We start from the raw sequence: 18,903 nt of genomic DNA on the forward strand, positions 1-18,903 counted from the left end.
AGAAACATAACTCCATTGTTTCATGAAACACCCAGCGATGTTCATCTCTCGTGTTGAGATGTGTATCAACATCAGATAGCACTAATAGGAACAAAAAAGCAATGTCATGATTGTTTCCCTATGTTTTCAAAGTACATGTTAGCTAGGGTCACAGGGACCTTATTTCTGTTAAATACAAACCTCATTATGTTGTTTGTTGACACTTGCTTGCTTCCACCTAAAATTCGAATTCTGAATTATCAAAGTTCACAAAACAACAAACTGTACCTACAGTCTTCCAATATAATATGCAAAATAAATACATATGTATCACATCCTGTGACATGACATTTCCAATTTTGAATATCATATCGATATTCAACATACGTCTATTCTAAAGCGTAAACACTAATCCATCCTCATTGTCTGTTGTGATTTCTTTGAACTAGAAATATTTGCAGAGAGAAAGATGCTCCACTGCCGATAAGGTATAAACGATATTCATCATTTGAACATTGATTAGTGTTAATTTATGTAAATATATGTCTAATTAACACGAAAATGAAATTAAAAAAAATACCATTCGTTAGCAGTGTAGCATTTTTTTTTTCAATAAAGTTTTTCCTCTTTGTAAAACGAAAAAAAAGGAAATAAATTATTTTGTGCGGCATTTAGTATGATAGTACAAAACTGTGTTACTTCTTGTATAACACTTTTGTGTCGGGGCTTTGCCATTGTATACTTTGCCCTATCGGTCAGGGACTAGAGCCCAGTATGATATTAGCCATGGGTCGATCTTTTTCGCTTGGCAATCCGTCTTTTCTCAACTACGAAAAGCATGTACATTCTTTATTGGCATCATCTTTTCTTTACAACTTTAACTAAGTAAAATTAAACTTAGCCAACAAATTTCCATTCCCGTTGCAGTTATATTTTCGATATTTGTAGATTTCCAATAGGTAAAATGCATTTCGGCCACAAAACACGAAGTAATTGGAAATGAAATTCAAATATGACCTCCTGAGAGCAGATAACCTAATTATATTTTCATTGCATTGTGCCTATGACTTTTTTGTTTATATATATAATGTATTGAAATGAAACCATCCTTATAGTGTACTGTATCGGCATATTGTTTGAAGTGTGTAATAGGCTAATAAACCGGTCTAACATGAACAGGAACAATCAATTATGTTGTTTTTCAAAAACTTTGTCAACACATACAAAACATCTACTGCTAAAACTTGTTGAAAAGATAATAAATTGCTGATTTTTATTTGAGATGTTTTATTATCCCAATAACAAATAAAAAATAACAACATTTGCAAGTCATTTCGACTTTTGTCAGTAACAATAATATAATAATACCATGATTTCCTCACTTAACACACTTTTACCTTTCGTGCATATAAATGCATTTGTCTCGAAATACAATCAACATCTTTTGTACTGTGAGTTATGACTATGGTCGATTATAGATAATCGATGGTCTTCAATTAAAGTAATACTGTAAAGCTTATTGCAATCTCGACTTCATATCTCTGTGCGTCACGTTTTCTTTAGGCAAGGCCCTGCGTCGATTGTTATTGGCAGGATATAGAAATGTATATCCATTTGTCATGTTCATAATGTTTGTAAACACCTTCGGAACACAAAAAGTCATTTGGCAGAGTTCAGCACTTCTGTTCAATAAAATGCAGGTAAGTCTTTCATCACACTCGTCGGGGTTTAACTTCTAGCAATGTAATGGTATGTAGTTGGCTGGTCCTTTTATGGATAATTCTGTTGATACTAATTCCAAATTAGGAGGACAGTAAAAAGAGTTGACTAAATGAACGCTTGTTCATATTTCAGCATTAAACATAATACACTTAGCAAAATCTTTTGAACATTTTGGTATGGTTGTTATTTGCCAGTATTTAAGTCCTTATCCATTGTCCGATAACCGAGATGGCATAAGTCCCTTCTAATGGTATTGCATGGTGCCACACAAACTCTCATCGCTGTCAGAGTCTGCCGAACTCAGATCCTCTGTGGAACTGGATGAGTCTGAAAGAATAGCAGTAAATTTTGAATTGATGATGTGCAATGCAATGAATTTCTGAAAAGACAATTTAGACGTATCATTAACTTATGACGTTTTAAACATCCATACACGTTTTTTGTTAATGTATATGTTATTTTTTGAAAACTTATTATAAAAACCTTTTTTTTCAAAAAAAATGATTACCTTCAATGCTAGAAAGAGATCTGTTAAGATTTCTTGATCTAAAACTTGGTGTGTGTCTGGTTGTGATAGGCTGGTCATCATTGACGAATGTCATGCGGCCGTTAACCAAAGCAAGTTTCTTCCTCAATGGTTTGCCGGAGCTTCTTTTCCGTTTGGACAACGTCTTGATGTTGTCATTGATGGAAAGCAGTTGTTTCATCAACTGGACGTCTTGTTGTCTGAGGTCAAGCTGTAATATTTAAAGGAAAAAATAAACAATTGAATATCAAAGATGTAGGGAAAATAAATCACCATAATACAATTTCAATATATAACATAGCACTCTTTATTATTTGAGTGTTAAAAATTAATATAACTTCTTGCATCTAGAAACTTCTACGAGTGAAAATGTATGGCCAATTCAAAACTCATTACTTAAGAAATGAATGAAAATCATCAAATGTCGAGAACAAAACAATAATATAATATGATTTTATATAATGACTTAAAACAGAGATTTATACCATTTCACTCCTGAGAGTAGCTAGAGCGCTTGTTATCCTGTCGGAGGCGACGGTGTTGGATGTAGATTCCATCTTAATTTGTTCTGAGTTATAGAACGAGTTGTTCCGTGTAGTAGGTGAGTTTAGGCGAGAAGTAATCAGACTGGCGGTGTTAGGAGTATATATACCTACCCTATGTTACGGACTGACCACGTGGTCGTATGCCACTGGAGACCGATCGGTTACACACTATGTGTGTTTGATTGTTAATCAGGTGTGGCTTAAGTTTCACAGATGGTGCTAGATACGGCACCCGTACCCATGGATTTAGTTAGATTGTTCTCCTACATGGAATTGGGACGGCGGAATGCGCGGTCTGGCTGGAACAGGACTAGCACTGTTTGACATATACTGAAAAGGCAACGGAACAACACTAAACAATTAGTATGTGTTTATTTCATGTGGTAGTATAAGGATGGGAATTCGACATTTAATGGTTTTCAAAATAGTTTATAAGTCTCAAAGTGAGTCCAAATAAAATGACATTGCGTCATAACACAGGATGGTTTGTCTCTTTAGGACACTCAATGAAGGAGGCAAATGAAAGAAAGGTATCCAGGGAAAATTAGAAATCCAAGGTTAAAAACCAATACACATGAAAAAAGTAAAAATCAATACAATATATACTCTAAAGATACTCTCTTTCTTAGTATTAACGTGAATTTAATAACTGTATTATCACTTTCATTAAAAAAAAAAAAAAAAAAAAAAAAATATGGAATGTATGCGCACTTTTGGAATAGCATTCTACTAAGAGACGTTTTGTAATTGGCGTAGTTTCTATTTTTTACTGGACACTATTTTCCTGTTTTTACCAATAACATAAATATGTTTTTTTTTTGTAAATGCAATCAGACTTACATAATCATTTATCAAACCAAATTGTGTCCTTAAATAGGCAGGTGTAATTGAAATCACTTGGGCGACCGGGAATGTATCTGTCTCAACCTTCCAGCAAATATCATCATTGCGTTTGCTATAAGTAGTTAACTTTTCAAATTATACGTTGTAATGCGGACCAAATAACACTTGTACTTGGCTTTTAACAATGTAGTGCTGGATTGGTGTATATATGGATACTTATTGTTCTGGGCAAGGCTTGCTTTGATTTCAATTTAAACGCGAATGTATTCTAGAAGATTAAAACATTTAACAGTATCAGTGGAACATTTGGTTATTCAAAAAACGATTTTCTATGTTCAATACTAGAAATTGTATTCCTGTCATTGTTGGTAGTTATTGAATGCCTATGATAAGGCGTAACAATTAACGCTTCAAATGATGAAGGTTTTATTATAATATGTATATCTATACTTATACACATTCCACGGTCCTAATGCCAATTCGGAGAGATCACTTACATTGGCACATTAACAATGTTACACACTATTTTACATATCAACTATTCATAAACTATTGGATATATATCTATATATGTATATCAATGCAATTGATACCCTAACGGTAGGTACGGAAAAACATGTTCATAGAAAATAGCAATGAATTTGGCTTTGTCCATTCAGCTTGCACAACCCTATATATGAAGTTATTATCTTATGTCAAAAGTATAAAACGTACGTGTAGCCGGCATGATACATGTATTTGTATTCAAATTCGAACTCTTACAATGTAACGAATAAAGACAAACATATGACAGCATTGCGCAATGTCTGCTAAAATTGCAAGAATGAAAGCAGAATTTTAAATTTCATCTTCATGGATGACATCTAGGATAAGTGGAACTTTAATTCGACTTATTCTGGGTGTCATCAATGAAAATGAAATCAAAATTAAAGCTAATTACTACATTTGAATCCAAATGAAAGAACCTCCGAACATACGGAATTTGTTAAGTTTAATATATATCTAACGACGTCTATATTTCCTTTTTACGCTTTAGAAATTAACCGGAATAGAGTGACTTAAATGAAAAGAAAAAAAAATCCTCTTTAAACTATATACTGCTATTTTATGTGACATGGACCACGCAAAATATAATGGTACAACAATCAAAGAATGTTTGTAAGGGATATGACATATTACCATGTCGAGACGATTTGACTATTAAGTTAGAAGTGAACCATTCAATATAGTGCTCGTATTTTGTATGAATATTATGAACATAGTTTTCTATTGTTACAGAATTCTATTTTAAACATAACAGTCTTCAGTTTTTATTTATATAGACTGATAAGCTGTTACAGCCACAACTGAAATATATGATATTTGTGCATTGTTAAATTTAGTTGGGAAACTGCATACAATGCTGCTTTATCTTAGATAGTTGTTATATCAATATACAAACATGAACACAAGGTGAAAGTGTCACTTAAAACAAAAACGGCAGCATAAACTTAAGTCTTTTATTTCAATAGTAAACTTAACATAAAAATTGCACATGTCCCAATTTTTGAAATACGATGCATATCTTCAAAATATTAACTTCAAAAGCTATATATTTATTGCGATACACACCATCTAAAATTATACATTCTCCTTTCAGCACTCAAACTTCGAATCCGGTCTTTTATAATTCATTTTCTTCAAGTGTGAATGTAATACATTTACCCCCGTCGTCATCAGCATAATTCATCAACGTTAACATTTGTTTAAGAATACCACGCATATCTACATTCATTATGAACACACACGTTTATAATCAGGCAGTTTAAAGAAAATGTCAGTTCAGGGAAAGCTTTATCACTATCCGTCTGTCGTTAATGAGTCCTTTAACAGCATCAAAGTCCAACGTCTCGGAATGAACTTTATATATGTGAATGTCTAGCTTTATGAAAAAATGTCATGGAAATGTGTCGATATCTTTGTCACAATCACCTTCAGCAATGAAGAACTGTTTATTTTCTAGACCTGGAATAGTTGATCCAACGATGTATGATCATATCAATACCTTTTGAGTTTTAAGATGTGTCAATGTTCGTGGGAATGTTCCTACGCTGTCGATTAATTTGATGGAAGTCAACCCCTGTTTAAGTACTTCAATACGTCATCTAGATTAACCCTCAATATCAGAAAGACTTTCATCGCTGTCAGAATCTGCAGAACTCGAATCTTCTTCTGGGATAGATTCTTGTCTGTTGACGAATTTCCATCGTCTGTTGGCCAGCGTGTATTTCGTTTTACATTGTCTAGGTCTGCGTTTGGCCAGTGTCTGGATGTTATTGTTTATACTCAACAGCTGGTTCATCAACTGGACATCTTGTTGTTTGATTTCAAGCTGTAACGATAAAAGCAATAATTCTATTGTAGTCAAAAATGTACCTGGCTTTTAAAAATAAAATTAGCATATCAATCCATGCACTGTTACATACAACGAATAAAAATACATACATTATTTCTATAATACTTACCATATCGTTCCTTAGGGTAGCGAGTGCATTGTTGATCCTGTCAGTAGCAGAGCTGTTTGGGAACATTGTTAATGATTCCATTGCTGGGGAATACACACAATCGTGTAGAAAATTGGTCAGTGTCTATGTTAGAAATGACAAGAGCCTTCCCTGTTTCCTTATATACTACCCCTGACGCTGAACTACGTAAATCCGTGTGTGGGTTAGTATTGGGCACACAAAATACCTGTTTTCATAGCCAAGTACCACCGGACAGGTATAAGTTACCATACAATCATGTATCATACAGCGGCAAGGTATTGTTTTAATGTTAATTGTTCAGATGGTGTTGGATAAGGCACCATATTTATGTATTCTACTAGTAATCGATATGCTTCCTACGTTGTGTGTGTCACTATACGTATTTAAAGAAAATCCATACATATTCTGTAATATTTTTTTCATGTTGATGTTTGTTTGGCATAAGTATTATATAAATATTTTCAATAATGTTAAATCTAATGCATGTATTGCCAACATAAAGACCAATATGTTTACCCAAAGCTTCGATGTCAAAGATTTTTCTTTTTGGCTTAATGTCGCAAGTACAACTTACATGGGATGGTATTTTTATCATGTATATGTTCTGCTTAAGTTTCGAATAGTTTACTTTCCTTCATACGATGAAAAGTTTATCCTAGATAGCAAATTACATGTAAAGTATATATAAAGTTATTATTTTTTGTCATAAGTATACAACGTGTAGCTGATATAATACTCTTCGATTCGACTTACAGCGTAACGGCTAAAGACAAACAAAGTATCTATCGAGCGATGTCTGCTAAAATTGTAAGAATGATTCATGTCATGATTCATATGACACTCAATCTAAGTGGAATTTGAATGAAGTTAAATTACCTTGTGGCTCACTTTAAACTAGGTTGCTGCAACTGAGTGCAAATAGGAAAAAAACCAAACTCACAGGATTTAAAAGTAAGCTTATACCGATGAGTACAACATGTTGAGGATACTTTTTATGGTGACAATATTGGCTCTTTACGCGTAAGCAATTAACCGGAATAAGAGTGATTTAAATGTAAAGATACTCTTTAAATAAGATACTGCTATTACATGAACTATTACCTATGCCTAATAGACCACCCAACATATAATGGTGTAACAGTCAATAGTTTTTGTAACTGATATGGCATATTATCATATCTAGACGATGGATTTTCTAGTTATAAGTGCACCATTATATCTGCACTAATATTTTACAAGTGATCTATATCGTTTCTATTGTTACACAATCTATATAAAACATAAAACTCTTAATTTCTCTTATTTATAGCTTGATTAGTTTTTAAAGCTTAATATGTTTACCAAGCTGTCTTTGAGAAACTGCATCAAATGCATGTTGTTTTTCTTAGTTAATTATAATTAATTTTAGCAAACAGGAAAACAAGAAGGGAAAGTGTCTAATAAAACAAAACCGATAACATAAGCATACATGTATGTTTTTTTATTATTTCAACAGTGACATTAACATGGTTATAAATATTGCACCTGTCCCATTTTTTATATTCTGATCCATATCTTAAAATATTAATTCACAAGCTATATGTTTATTGCGATATGTTCTCAAACACTAAACTTCGAACTCTGTCTTAAAATCTTTCGTTTTCGTTAGGTGTGCATGGAATACAGTTACACCTGTCGTCATCAGTATCAAACTTATTCACACGCTTCAATGTTAATTTTTGTTTAGGAATAACACATATATCTACATTCATTCTGAACACATAAGTTTATAATAAGGCAGTTTGAAGCAAATGTCATTTCACGAAAGGTTTCGCCATTATCCGTCTTTTGGTATTGAGTCCAGCTTATAAGAATGAAGTTTTAACTCCTTAAAGTCTAGCTTTATGAAACCATGTCATGGAAATATGTCCATATCATTTTCACAATCACCTTCAGCAATGAAGCATCCTTCGTGTTCTAGAACTGGGCTTTGCTGATCCAACGATGTCTGTCCATATTAATCATATCTTTTCAGATGTGTCGAATGTTCTTGGGAATGTTCTCACGTTGTCAATTGACTTGATGAAGTCAACATTTTTGAAATAGCTTCAGTACATCATCTTTAGATTAACTCTCAATACCAGAGAGACTTTCGTCGCTGTCGGAATCTGTAGAACTCGAATCTTCTTCAGGAATTGATTCTTGTCTGTTGACGAATTTCCGTCGTCCATTGACCAGTGTGTATTTCGTTTTACGTTGTCTGCCAGAGATAGGTCTTCGTTTGGCCAGCGTCTGGATGTTATTGTTAATGCTCAACAGCTGGTTCATCAGCTGGACATCTTGTTGTTTGAGGTCAAGCTGTAATGATAAAAGTAATAATTCTGTTAGAGTCAACAAAGATAATTTAGTGTTGCAAATAAACTCAATATAATAGCAACTCATACCATCCTACATCTGTAATGAATATAATTGAATACATTATATCTATAAAACTTACCATATCGTTCCTTAAGGTAGCGAGAGCATTGTTGATCCTGTCAGTAGCAGAGCTGTTTGGGAACATTGTTAGTGATTCCATGGCCGGGGAATACACACAATCGTGTAGAAAATTGGTCAGTGTCTATGTTAGAAATGATCAGATACCTCCTCCTGTTACCTTATATACTACCCCTGACGCCGAATTACGTAAATCCGTGTGTGAGTTAGTATTGGGCACATAAAATATCTGTTTTCATAGCCAAGTACCACCGGACAGGTATCAGTTACCATACAATCATGTATCATACAGCGGCAAGGTATTGTTTTAATGCTAATTGTTTAGATGGTGTTGGATAAGGCACCATATTGATGTATTCTTTAAGTAATCGATATGCTCCCCACATTGTGTGTATCGCCATACTTATTTAGAGAAAATCCAGGAGCAAATGTTTTAAAATAGTTACATGAACTGTTATATTTGTTTTGTTGTTAGTTTGTTTGAAATAAGTTATAAATAAGAGTTACGTGCATTTTACGCTAATCCTCATCATTAATATCAAAGAAATTTCGCAAGTAAAACTTCAATTAGTGGCTATTTAATGTCTTGTATATGTTCTGTAATAACGCATAGTCTATTTGCATCATATGGTGAAACGTTTATCATAGAAAGCAAATTCCCTGCAAAGCATTTCTTATTAACGAATGGCAGTAAACGGTAATTTAATAAGCTTGTCATTAAAGGATGACGTGAAGGCTGTATTACCCTAACCCTCATTGTTTGTATGTATATATAGTAAAAAATGTTCGTTATAAATCAACCTTGGCCTCCGAGAGTAACAATGCTCCTCTTGTTTTATCCAAATGCCTACGTGTAGAGATTGATTACATTTGGTATATGTAGACAATGCATCTTAGAGTGGATATATTTTGTGCATTAATTCGTTTGCTAGCGATTGATAAATAAGGTATTGTTACATTCTTACAGTGATTACTGTAATTTGCATGTTTACCGCGCGGATTGATAATATGTATGTCATTAAAGTGATAATAGGCTTTTGTGCACAATCACCAAACGCATTCTAGGTCAAAGTTTCTTCGGTTGTGTTTAATTAGTAAGATGTATCTTATCAATTATGACGATATGTCGGAAAGGCAAATTTTTGTTTTATGGTTCTAAAATATAATCTAAGGTTATACATTAACCCTAATTTGTGATTTGAAACAATGAAAATACTGTTCTAATTAATAGAAAAACATAACTTAAATAATTAAATAATCAATGCGACCCAGTTCATTCGAAGCAGTTTGAAGTGAACCATTTTCATTGACGTTATGTCGCCTTCTATTCTATTATTTCTATAGACGTTCGTTTTTATATTTATTTGCCTTAAAGCGCACTTTTATAATCCGGTTATCATATAATGTGATGTTAATATAACACATGTGGGTCAAAGTCGTGGTATCAAAGATCTCTTCCGAGTAGCACAGATCATTTTCCACGTATATATGTAGGATACCAATTACGTCAAATTATAGTAAAGGAACAAGTAGGTAATTCTAACACTACAAAAAATATTATCGAATTAGTCTAATTTCCAAGGTAGTCTGCACGGTGAGTATTACATCACAACCACACATATAAAAGTAAAACAATAATATTGCAATAACATTTTATTTTGAATTTATTCTTATAATTAATGAGGTAAGAAATATTGCATTGCCCCAACAATAGCACTTAAGTAACAGGCTGTTTAGCGCCTTTGTCAACACAAACTTTATATGATTCCTACACAGAGATGCACCTGTGTATCCCCTAATTACCATGTCGTTTTAGTGAAAACGCTTGCTTTAATGTACATTTAGTCAATGGTTACACTCAGGTCAATTACACACATATCGTTTAGCATTTACTCACTATAAATTTGCAAATTAGTTCTTTTGTAATGACAAGAACATATAATATAATTACATGCATATGTTTCGTTTAAGCATGAAATCTCCTTCAGAGACGCACAACGACTCCTTTACTTTAACATGATTATGTGTATGATATGAATACTTTTTGAACACATTTAAAAAGTATGGCAGTTTTGAGCAATTGTCATGCCATCAACGTCTTTCTCACAATATAGCTAAAGTATTTTCCCTAGTTTCTTCCATGAGCAGTGGTAACCATCAATGCTCTTAGTTCATTGCATTCCTTCTTTAGATACGCCCTTTCATAGCTAAAGAATGTCTGAAATATATATCTGGATCGCCTTCAAATTATAATCCGGGTAAGCGAATTTGGTTTCTTCTCCATTGTTAGCATCAAAGTTTTAACTGTTTGTTTTCTGGAGGAAAGTTTTTGTTGAGTTAGATATCGACTAATTTTCATTTCCAGAAAGACTTTCGTCGCTGTCGTAATCTGTAGAACTCAAATCTTCTTCAGGGATTGATTCTTGTCTGTTGACGAATTTCCGCCGTCCGTTGGCCAGTGTGTATTTCGTTTTACGTTGTCTGCCAGAGTTAGGTCTTCGTTTGATTAGAGTCCTAATGTTGTTGTTGATGCATATTAGCTGTTTCATCAACTGGACATCTTGTTGTCTGAGATCAAGCTGGAATGAGAAAATGAAAAGTATGTTTAAATACCGGTATCTTTTCTTAATTGAGTTTCTATCACTGTATAAAAACAAATAGGTAAGTAAGTTATATTATTGCTTGAATTAAACTGCTTACCATGTCGTTTCTGAGTGAAGCAAGTGCATTGGTGATCCTCTCAGCGGAGGTACTGTTGGCCTGTATTTGTACGGATTCCATGTTGTATGTAAATTGGTAATTCGGATAAAACGTCTGAAAATTCTTGTTGCAGATAGACTGGTGTCTTTGGAAGAATTACCAGCTCTTGGACTACACTCCTATTTATACTGTTCCTCCACCCTGGCCTGGAGGCCTCGTACATTCGGCGGGTGGTTTAGAGTTAGAGCCAAAAACACCTGTTGTGTCATCTTAGTACCACCACAGACAGATCAATTACACCTCTTTTTTATGGTCAATACATTGGCATATTGTTTATGATATTGGCCTATTAATAAGGGGACGAATCATAATATGGTATTTTTCATATTTCAACATAGTAAGATACCTCACATAAGTTTTATTCCAATGCCAAATATAGATACCGAGGACCTCTGTGAGTCGGGTACCAGATACACCATGGGAGTCTGTTTATGCCCCATATGTCCTGACTCATATTAGCGAAACATTGGAGGGATAGAGCCCCCCCACCCCTCACCCTCAACCCCCAACATAGACAGAAGAAATTCAAAATACTTGGCAGATTATTTTTATCAATGACAGATTTAGATATAAAAAAATATTTTATCCTATATATTCATATGGCTTGGTACAATTGATCAATGGCATTCATGTATAACTGTGTCTATTTTAGTATTAGTCGGTGATGCAGAAAATCGAAATATCATCAAACACCGACGCTCACTTGAATTAGTTTTAAACGATTGTAATTTTAACAATCGGCATGGTCTAGTTTTGTACACGTGATATAATAAAAGACTTAAATCAATCATCCTCGATACTCTAGGTGTTCCGATCACTTACGATCTCTACATCCCTCGACTATCAGGGGAACAAATCTGAACCAATCACAGGCCTGCAAAGAATTCCTTTGAAGACTTACAGAGAGAGCGATGACCTACTTCAAAGCCACACAGTCAATCAAGGTACCGTCATGTGGCTCTTTTAATGGGGTGTAGAGATCGTATGTGATGGCAACCCCTAGGGTATCGAGGATAAAAACAATCAGAATCGTGTCAATTATTGAAAATCAAATTGAAAACCTTTGTGAAAATTCAAATATTTCCTAAAGATACGATACGAGTTTTTATTACTTTTTCACTTCCGATATCTTACTTATTGTATCTATTAATAGGTGTTTGCCTGCCCAGGTATTGAATATATAAGTTACCACTTTTCATAATTGTAGATTTTAATGCAAGATATAGCAAAAAACACTAGCTCAAGCAAAATATGCTTTTGAAGTACGGATGTAATTATGCAAAAAACCCAGTTCGCGTTAGCTGTGTAATACAGAAAATGCAAGTGAGATATATTGTCAGTTTAAGATCCATTTGATAATGTCTGATGTACTTCCTCTGAGAATTATGATACCTCTTTTGTTATCAATTATAACATACAATGCTTAATAATGACGGATTCCTTTGGCGATCTGCCGGCCCCTTCGTCGCATACTAAAGCATTGAGATGGCTATATCAAGAACAATTAAAGCAGAATCAAATTACATAAGCATGTATCAAAACGCCGAATTTAATGTTTATGTTATAAAATAAAGATATGATGAATTCAATACGTACACGTTTTTGTCGTTAATTAAAAAATGAATGTCTGTCGAAGGGAACATTATACTATATCTAAAATATACATTTTCTGCATAAATTAGGAAAAAGAGTTACATATTTCTAATTAGACAATTGTGTTTTAATTTTTTATGGTTGTTGATTGAGTTGATTGATTTTAATTTAAACTTTATAATTTTTTGTGCAGATTTTTTAAATTTTAGATACAACTTCCTTCAAACAAAATTGACTTGTTTGAAGCATCGATTAAAAAAATCAGGAGAAAGAAAATTGAAGTCGAAATATTTATTCATAGTAATTAACAAATAATTGCTTTCGTCTTCCATTTGAGAATAACTTTAGGAATAAATTAAATGCATATAATTACTTAACTCATATCCACATTAGTATGATATGTAATACTCCCTGACCGACTATGTACTGTGTGTAATTTCCTAGTAAGATTGTTTTCCAGGCATCTAGCTTTGGACTTATTTTCACCTAATTGAATATGTAAGCAAATGATATAAGTCGATTGTCGTTTATTCATGCATTAAAGACATAATTCGGGATATTTGACTCTGAAGAATGCAAAAAAAAAAAAAAAAATTCAATTCGTGGGGTTAATCTCTATAGAATGGATACGAAGGTCTAATAAAAAACATGGTGTGTGTATATAGTCACTGTGGTAGATGTCAAATTCAGAGGAATGAAAATTGTTGAAGACAAACTGCCTTTTGTTTGGGATTCACATTTCAGATGTCTACATACATATACCACCCTGGCGAACAATTGACAACCCCTGAAGAACACAATTTCATCAAACACCATCTACCAATGCAATATATTATAACAGTATTCCGTTTAATGTCTATCTACTATACAGGTAAGCTTTGTAGCAGGTGTAACCGATACCTCCCTGGTGGTATCACATCGTGTTGGCCAGGTGGTTTACCTGTCATTAACCAAACACAAACACGTGGTTTACCCCACCTAAGATTACGGACATGTATATAAAGCGCCAGCAACAGGTATTATATCAGTTTTTATACTGACACTGTGGAATAATCATCTGAATCTTATTTATTTCATTACACTACAGTAACCAAAATGGAAGCCGTTCTGACAGGAAACGCAAGTGATAGAATTAACAGTGCACTAGCAACTCTGAGGAGCGAAATGGTAAATATATTTATTTACATTCATCTGATATGACATTATATGATATTATAAGATTAAAAATGGATAAATAATGAAAATAATGTAATGATAATGATTAATGTACTCAAGATTTGATAACTTTAAAAAAAAATATGAATTGTTCCAATTACAGCTTGACCTCAGACAACAAGATGTCCAGCTGATGAACCAGCTTATGAGCATAAACACCAACATCAAGACCCTGGCCAAACAGAGGTCACACCCAGGCAGACAGCTGAAGAAGAAACATATGTCGGTGAAAGGTAGACGCAAATTCATCAGTCTACATGAATCCATCCCAGAGGAGGATTCTAGTTCGGCGGACTCGGACAGTGACGCCAGTATCTCTAGTAATGACAATGAGATATGATGGAATGGGTAAAGTTGGATCAGATGGATCAAACGTCTGGAAAACTATGATTCTGCGACCGAGCGGAACTCTACATGGACATGGACACGGAAACACATGTTCTGTGCAGGTAAATAATCAATATGAATTATTTTCATTCAATATGTAAGTAGTTAAAAGTACATGAAAATGGTCTTAGGATAATTGATTTCCTACACTTTAAACTTGAATTAACCGCAAATCTATTTTCAATTATATGTTATTTAAAATCCATATATAATATTTTCTTCGTTTTGTCGTTTCAGATGCATCCACGATACTGTATACTTCAGAGAGGAAAGTGACAACATGGGTCCATGGCCGAATTGAAGACTGTGTCTACACAACAAGGCAACGTTACACAACTATCTAATGTGATAATGTGACCTCTTAAAACTGTTTTTATTTCTACCTCCAAGTAACTACGGAAACATATTTTCCTAAAATTATATTGGGAAAGAGAGACTTAGCCAGACAGAAGAGGAGGGACTGAGATTATTATCGTATCTCTATGACATTTTTGCTGGAACGACTGTTTAGTGGAAAAGATATTTCAGTGAACATAAATGACGGAACATTTTTTTTTCCGATTACCAACCAAACATCTTAAAGTGCATAACATTCTCTTATATATGCTGAATACGCTGTGGATTTAAATAGTGGAAAATGAGCATGATACGAATAACAACATAATTATATGTGACATTTCATACACTATATGTTTAGATAATTTATATCTAAAGCTGTGTCATAACCATGGCGGTTAACACAATGCGGATGTACAATACGGCATGTTGCAATTATTTTGAAAACAAAAATAAAACTGATTGATTCAATATATTTTGTCCTGTTATGCATATATCGTACTTCATGTAAAACACATTTCAGAAGAGTATCTTGTTCCGCATGACTAAGATTTCCCCAGAATTAATAATTTGTTATTTATATGAAATCATTCCATTTCATTGAATCCAGAGAAGCGACAAAGATTGAAATTGTTTATTTATATATTACACTATCTTATCAGGACTCAGAAGTAATATAAAATGCTTTTTCATCAATATTCGCCAATAGCATTATAGAATATAACGATTATGTTTGTTTTCATCTTAGTACCACCAAAGACATATTATTTGCACCTACTCCATATAGTTCGTACTGTGGTAAAATGCTTATTATATTGGTTTTGTAACGTTCTTAACTTCTGTTGTTTTCTCTAGACTAATATCACTTCTGACACCAATTGTCGCGTTTCCAATAACCACAAATTCACTTAAAGTAATATTTACAATTTATTTACAACACTCAAAATATGTACAGGAGAACGAAACACAGTTGATACGAAATAAAACCTAAAATCCTAACGTCACTACGTTGACGATCCCAACTATCCAATTAAGAAACAAATCTAAGCGGAATATCTCTAATTCCCAGCGAAATGAAGAAAAGCCTAAGTCCCGCTCCCAGCGAAACACTACTATCCAAAAGCGCACTCAATTAGTCCCAATCCCAGGGTAAGCACTTTTGTAAAATCCTGTCGAAAAAGCCTACGTCCCGCTCCCAGCGAAACACTACTATCACAAAGTACTCAATTAGCCTCACTCCAAGGGTAAGCGCTACTTTAAAATCCGGTCAGGAAAAGCCCCAGTCCCAGGGCCGCAGCCCTTTTTATACCCATTCATTAATGAGCTCATGCATAAACATAACCTATATCTACAAATACAAATCAAATATAGAATCTACCAGCATCTAAATTAAGGAATCTAAGTAAAGATTTAAGGAAATACCCTTAGACTATATATAAGCTCAGCCGAGCATCTAAATTAGGGAATCTAAGTAAAGACTTAAGGAAATTCCCCTATACTAAATATACACTCGAAACATCCAAAATGAAGCTAAATATACTTTCCAAGCAAAGCTAAATAAAAACTCCAAGTGACCCCTAAAATAATTCTGTGAATTCCCCTAAACTAAATATATACAATGCCATCTCTCTGAGAAGTAGGTCAACTGGACCCTAAAAATACACACACACAGGTTGCCTAGAGTTCAGGCTCCTGTACACAGCCTCCCTATACACTAGTACCATTCCTAATTAGTTACGGCTACTTGACCAAGTGTCTAGGTTTCCCCCAGACCCAAACTGGACAGAACCGACCAATTTACACCCTTTAATGAACATTTGACTCGGGTAATAAAATAATAATCTAGACACTATGGAACTAATTTCTTACTCTTACCACCAAATGAATGAACGTAACATTATCTCCTGCCTGGTGTGAGCTCCTGCGAACACAATTAAATCCCATTGAGATTAATCCGTTATAGAAATCACAAAAATGAATTTAAAATCCCAATATAGATAATAAATATCTCACTTATTATTGTCAAGTTCATCACTGCTGTTAAATCCCAATTCAGAAATGAAATTTTCACAAAATTTTACTGTCAAAGTTCTTCACGACTGCTAAATCCCAATTAATGTAAGAATTGTCACACAATTAATGTCAAAGTTCCTCACGGCTGCTGCTAAATCCCAATTTAGGTAAGAGTTTTCACAAACTTAAATGTCAAAGTTCATCATAGCTGCTACTAAATCACAACGTTTGCAAGAAAGTTCACAATATTGATTTCAAAGTTCATCGCGGCTGCTGCTACATCCCAATTCAGGTAAATTTTCACAATATTTTGTGAAAGTTCTTTACGGCTGCTGCTACATCCCAATTTAGGTAAATTTCACAACATATGTTAAAGTTCTTTATGGCTGCCACTAAATATGTCAAAGTTCATTACGGCTGCTGCTAAATCCAAATTCAGGTATGAAACTTTATTCTTTTGGTAATATTTCAAAAGTTTCACTGACTTGTATAACAAAGTTTATCATAAGGTGTCATCGTAGAACATGGAACACTACTGCAAGGTGGTTGTTAGGCCCCTCAGTTGATTCTGGTTTTGATATATGTCTTTTGTTGATTCTTCACTCTACTTATGATGTTGCTGTCGATCTATGAGGATGTCAATCTTTGATGATGAAAAGTTTTTACTTTTTTTTTCTTTTGACGTACTTTTCTACATTTCTTTGTTGGTGCCGCTGATTCTTGACGTTACGTTTGTCGCTGTGGTGTTCCAAACACCAGAGTCGTTGTTTGCCCCAACGGTTGCGTTGTTCCATATCCATCCAATCTTTCAGCTGTTGATCGTTGCGCGAAGCCGATCCCGTCGAAATTCCTCCCAAAGAATGACACTCATTCTTAGAGCCTACACTAGATACCTATACTACAATTTTCATAAGAGCTTTGATCAATTTCAAAATAATTTTCACTATCATCAGCCAGATTTAAATCATAGACGAGAATTTTAGTGCCAAATAAGATGAGGTGCCAATTTTGAACATAATGAAGCACACAGCATGATCACTTCTTTTTAAATCCAACGAATATCAACACTAAAATATTTTGCAATATATACACACTTTTTGTAATCCACATGGAAACTAAACTTAAATCACTTTAAATATATACACTTTCTCTAATCGACACGAATCTACACAAATAGATGCACTTGATGTAATCCACATGAAAAGCAATACTTTCACTTCACTTCATATGCTATCCCTAATTCACACAAATAGCAATACGGAAATGATTTTTACTATAAACACTATTTAATCCATACGAATAGCACAATAATCCATATGAATGGCACAATAATCCATACAAATGGCACAATAATTCATACGAATAGCACAATAATCCATACGAATAGCACAATAATTCGTACGAATGGCACAATAACTCGTACGAATAACACAATAATTCATACGAATAACACAATAATCCATACGAATAACACAATAATTCATACGAATAACACAATAATCCATACGAATAGCACAATAATTCGTACGAATGGCACAATAATCCATACGAATGGCACAGTAATCCGTACGAATAACAGCACTGAAATCACATTTATATACACTAATTCTAAATTTCTATTCCTCAATAACTTTTCACATCACTTTCTAAATCTAACACCACTTTTTGTATCGAATGAATCTAGCACAAAGACTATTTAGGCACTTCAATAATTTCTTACACAATGATTTCTCCAACGCATTTTTGGCACTTTTTCTAAATTCTAACACTTTGATTATTGGCACTTTTTTGGCTAATTCCTATCACATTGAATAATTCCATTGAATTTGACACTTTTGCTAATTTCTAACACTTTGAATAATTCCATTGAATTCCGGCACCTTTTCTAATTTTTAACACTTGGATGGTTAACACTTTTGCTCTAACACTTTGATAATTGGCACTATTGATAATTTCTAACACTTTGAATAATTCCATCGAATTC

The 18,903-nt window shown here is 33.7% G+C and overlaps 5 protein-coding genes across 5 annotated transcripts; 1 reads left to right on the forward strand and 4 right to left on the reverse strand.

Moving 5' to 3' along the window:
- Window positions 1–1,249: 1,249 nt before the first annotated feature.
- On the reverse strand, window positions 1,250–2,872 carry LOC138333746 (uncharacterized). The gene is made up of 3 exons (XM_069282313.1): window positions 2,713–2,872; window positions 2,210–2,438; window positions 1,250–2,028 (listed from the first exon to the last, which is right to left on the reverse strand). Exons 1-3 carry the CDS (start codon window positions 2,782–2,784, stop codon window positions 1,946–1,948), a joined length of 384 nt encoding a protein of 127 aa, XP_069138414.1. The 5' UTR covers window positions 2,785–2,872; the 3' UTR covers window positions 1,250–1,945.
- Window positions 2,873–5,127: 2,255 nt separating this feature from the next.
- LOC138333756 (uncharacterized) lies at window positions 5,128–6,290 on the reverse strand. Its single transcript, XM_069282326.1, has 2 exons — window positions 6,120–6,290; window positions 5,128–5,986 (listed from the first exon to the last, which is right to left on the reverse strand). Exons 1-2 carry the CDS (start codon window positions 6,198–6,200, stop codon window positions 5,765–5,767), a joined length of 303 nt encoding a protein of 100 aa, XP_069138427.1. The 5' UTR covers window positions 6,201–6,290; the 3' UTR covers window positions 5,128–5,764.
- A 1,328-nt stretch (window positions 6,291–7,618) lies between these two features.
- LOC138310815 (uncharacterized) lies at window positions 7,619–8,774 on the reverse strand. The gene is made up of 2 exons (XM_069252144.1): window positions 8,617–8,774; window positions 7,619–8,477 (listed from the first exon to the last, which is right to left on the reverse strand). Exons 1-2 carry the CDS (start codon window positions 8,695–8,697, stop codon window positions 8,247–8,249), a joined length of 312 nt encoding a protein of 103 aa, XP_069108245.1. The 5' UTR covers window positions 8,698–8,774; the 3' UTR covers window positions 7,619–8,246.
- A 1,481-nt stretch (window positions 8,775–10,255) lies between these two features.
- On the reverse strand, window positions 10,256–11,483 carry LOC138310824 (uncharacterized). The gene is made up of 2 exons (XM_069252155.1): window positions 11,316–11,483; window positions 10,256–11,194 (listed from the first exon to the last, which is right to left on the reverse strand). The coding sequence occupies exons 1-2, from the start codon at window positions 11,394–11,396 to the stop codon at window positions 10,964–10,966; spliced, it is 312 nt and encodes a 103-aa protein (XP_069108256.1). The 5' UTR covers window positions 11,397–11,483; the 3' UTR covers window positions 10,256–10,963.
- A 2,501-nt stretch (window positions 11,484–13,984) lies between these two features.
- LOC138333761 (uncharacterized) lies at window positions 13,985–15,366 on the forward strand. Its single transcript, XM_069282337.1, has 3 exons — window positions 13,985–14,135; window positions 14,287–14,632; window positions 14,808–15,366. The coding sequence occupies exons 1-2, from the start codon at window positions 14,064–14,066 to the stop codon at window positions 14,521–14,523; spliced, it is 309 nt and encodes a 102-aa protein (XP_069138438.1). The 5' UTR covers window positions 13,985–14,063; the 3' UTR covers window positions 14,524–14,632; window positions 14,808–15,366.
- The last annotated feature ends 3,537 nt before the right edge of the window (window positions 15,367–18,903 follow it).

Source organism: Argopecten irradians, chromosome 1, assembly GCF_041381155.1.
Source record: "Argopecten irradians isolate NY chromosome 1, Ai_NY, whole genome shotgun sequence".
Classification (NCBI taxonomy): domain Eukaryota; kingdom Metazoa; phylum Mollusca; class Bivalvia; order Pectinida; family Pectinidae; genus Argopecten; species Argopecten irradians.

Bases quoted from the DNA above. Each gene is read 5' to 3' on its own strand.
- LOC138333746 (XM_069282313.1), bottom strand. From the start codon at position 2,784: ATGGAATCTACATCCAACACCGTCGCCTCCGACAGGATAACAAGCGCT. The intron at 2,439-2,712 runs GTATAAATCTCT...TAAATATTACAG, and splicing joins CTACTCTCAGGAGTGAAATG to CTTGACCTCAGACAACAAGA. The intron at 2,029-2,209 runs GTAATCATTTTT...CTATTCTTTCAG, and splicing joins ATCTCTTTCTAGCATTGAAG to ACTCATCCAGTTCCACAGAG.
- LOC138333756 (XM_069282326.1), bottom strand. From the start codon at position 6,200: ATGGAATCATTAACAATGTTCCCAAACAGCTCTGCTACTGACAGGATC. The intron at 5,987-6,119 runs GTAAGTATTATA...TTATCGTTACAG, and splicing joins CTACCCTAAGGAACGATATG to CTTGAAATCAAACAACAAGA.
- LOC138310815 (XM_069252144.1), bottom strand. From the start codon at position 8,697: ATGGAATCACTAACAATGTTCCCAAACAGCTCTGCTACTGACAGGATC. The intron at 8,478-8,616 runs GTAAGTTTTATA...TTATCATTACAG, and splicing joins CTACCTTAAGGAACGATATG to CTTGACCTCAAACAACAAGA.
- LOC138310824 (XM_069252155.1), bottom strand. From the start codon at position 11,396: ATGGAATCCGTACAAATACAGGCCAACAGTACCTCCGCTGAGAGGATC. The intron at 11,195-11,315 runs GTAAGCAGTTTA...TTCTCATTCCAG, and splicing joins CTTCACTCAGAAACGACATG to CTTGATCTCAGACAACAAGA.
- LOC138333761 (XM_069282337.1), top strand. From the start codon at position 14,064: ATGGAAGCCGTTCTGACAGGAAACGCAAGTGATAGAATTAACAGTGCA. The intron at 14,136-14,286 runs GTAAATATATTT...TTCCAATTACAG, and splicing joins CAACTCTGAGGAGCGAAATG to CTTGACCTCAGACAACAAGA.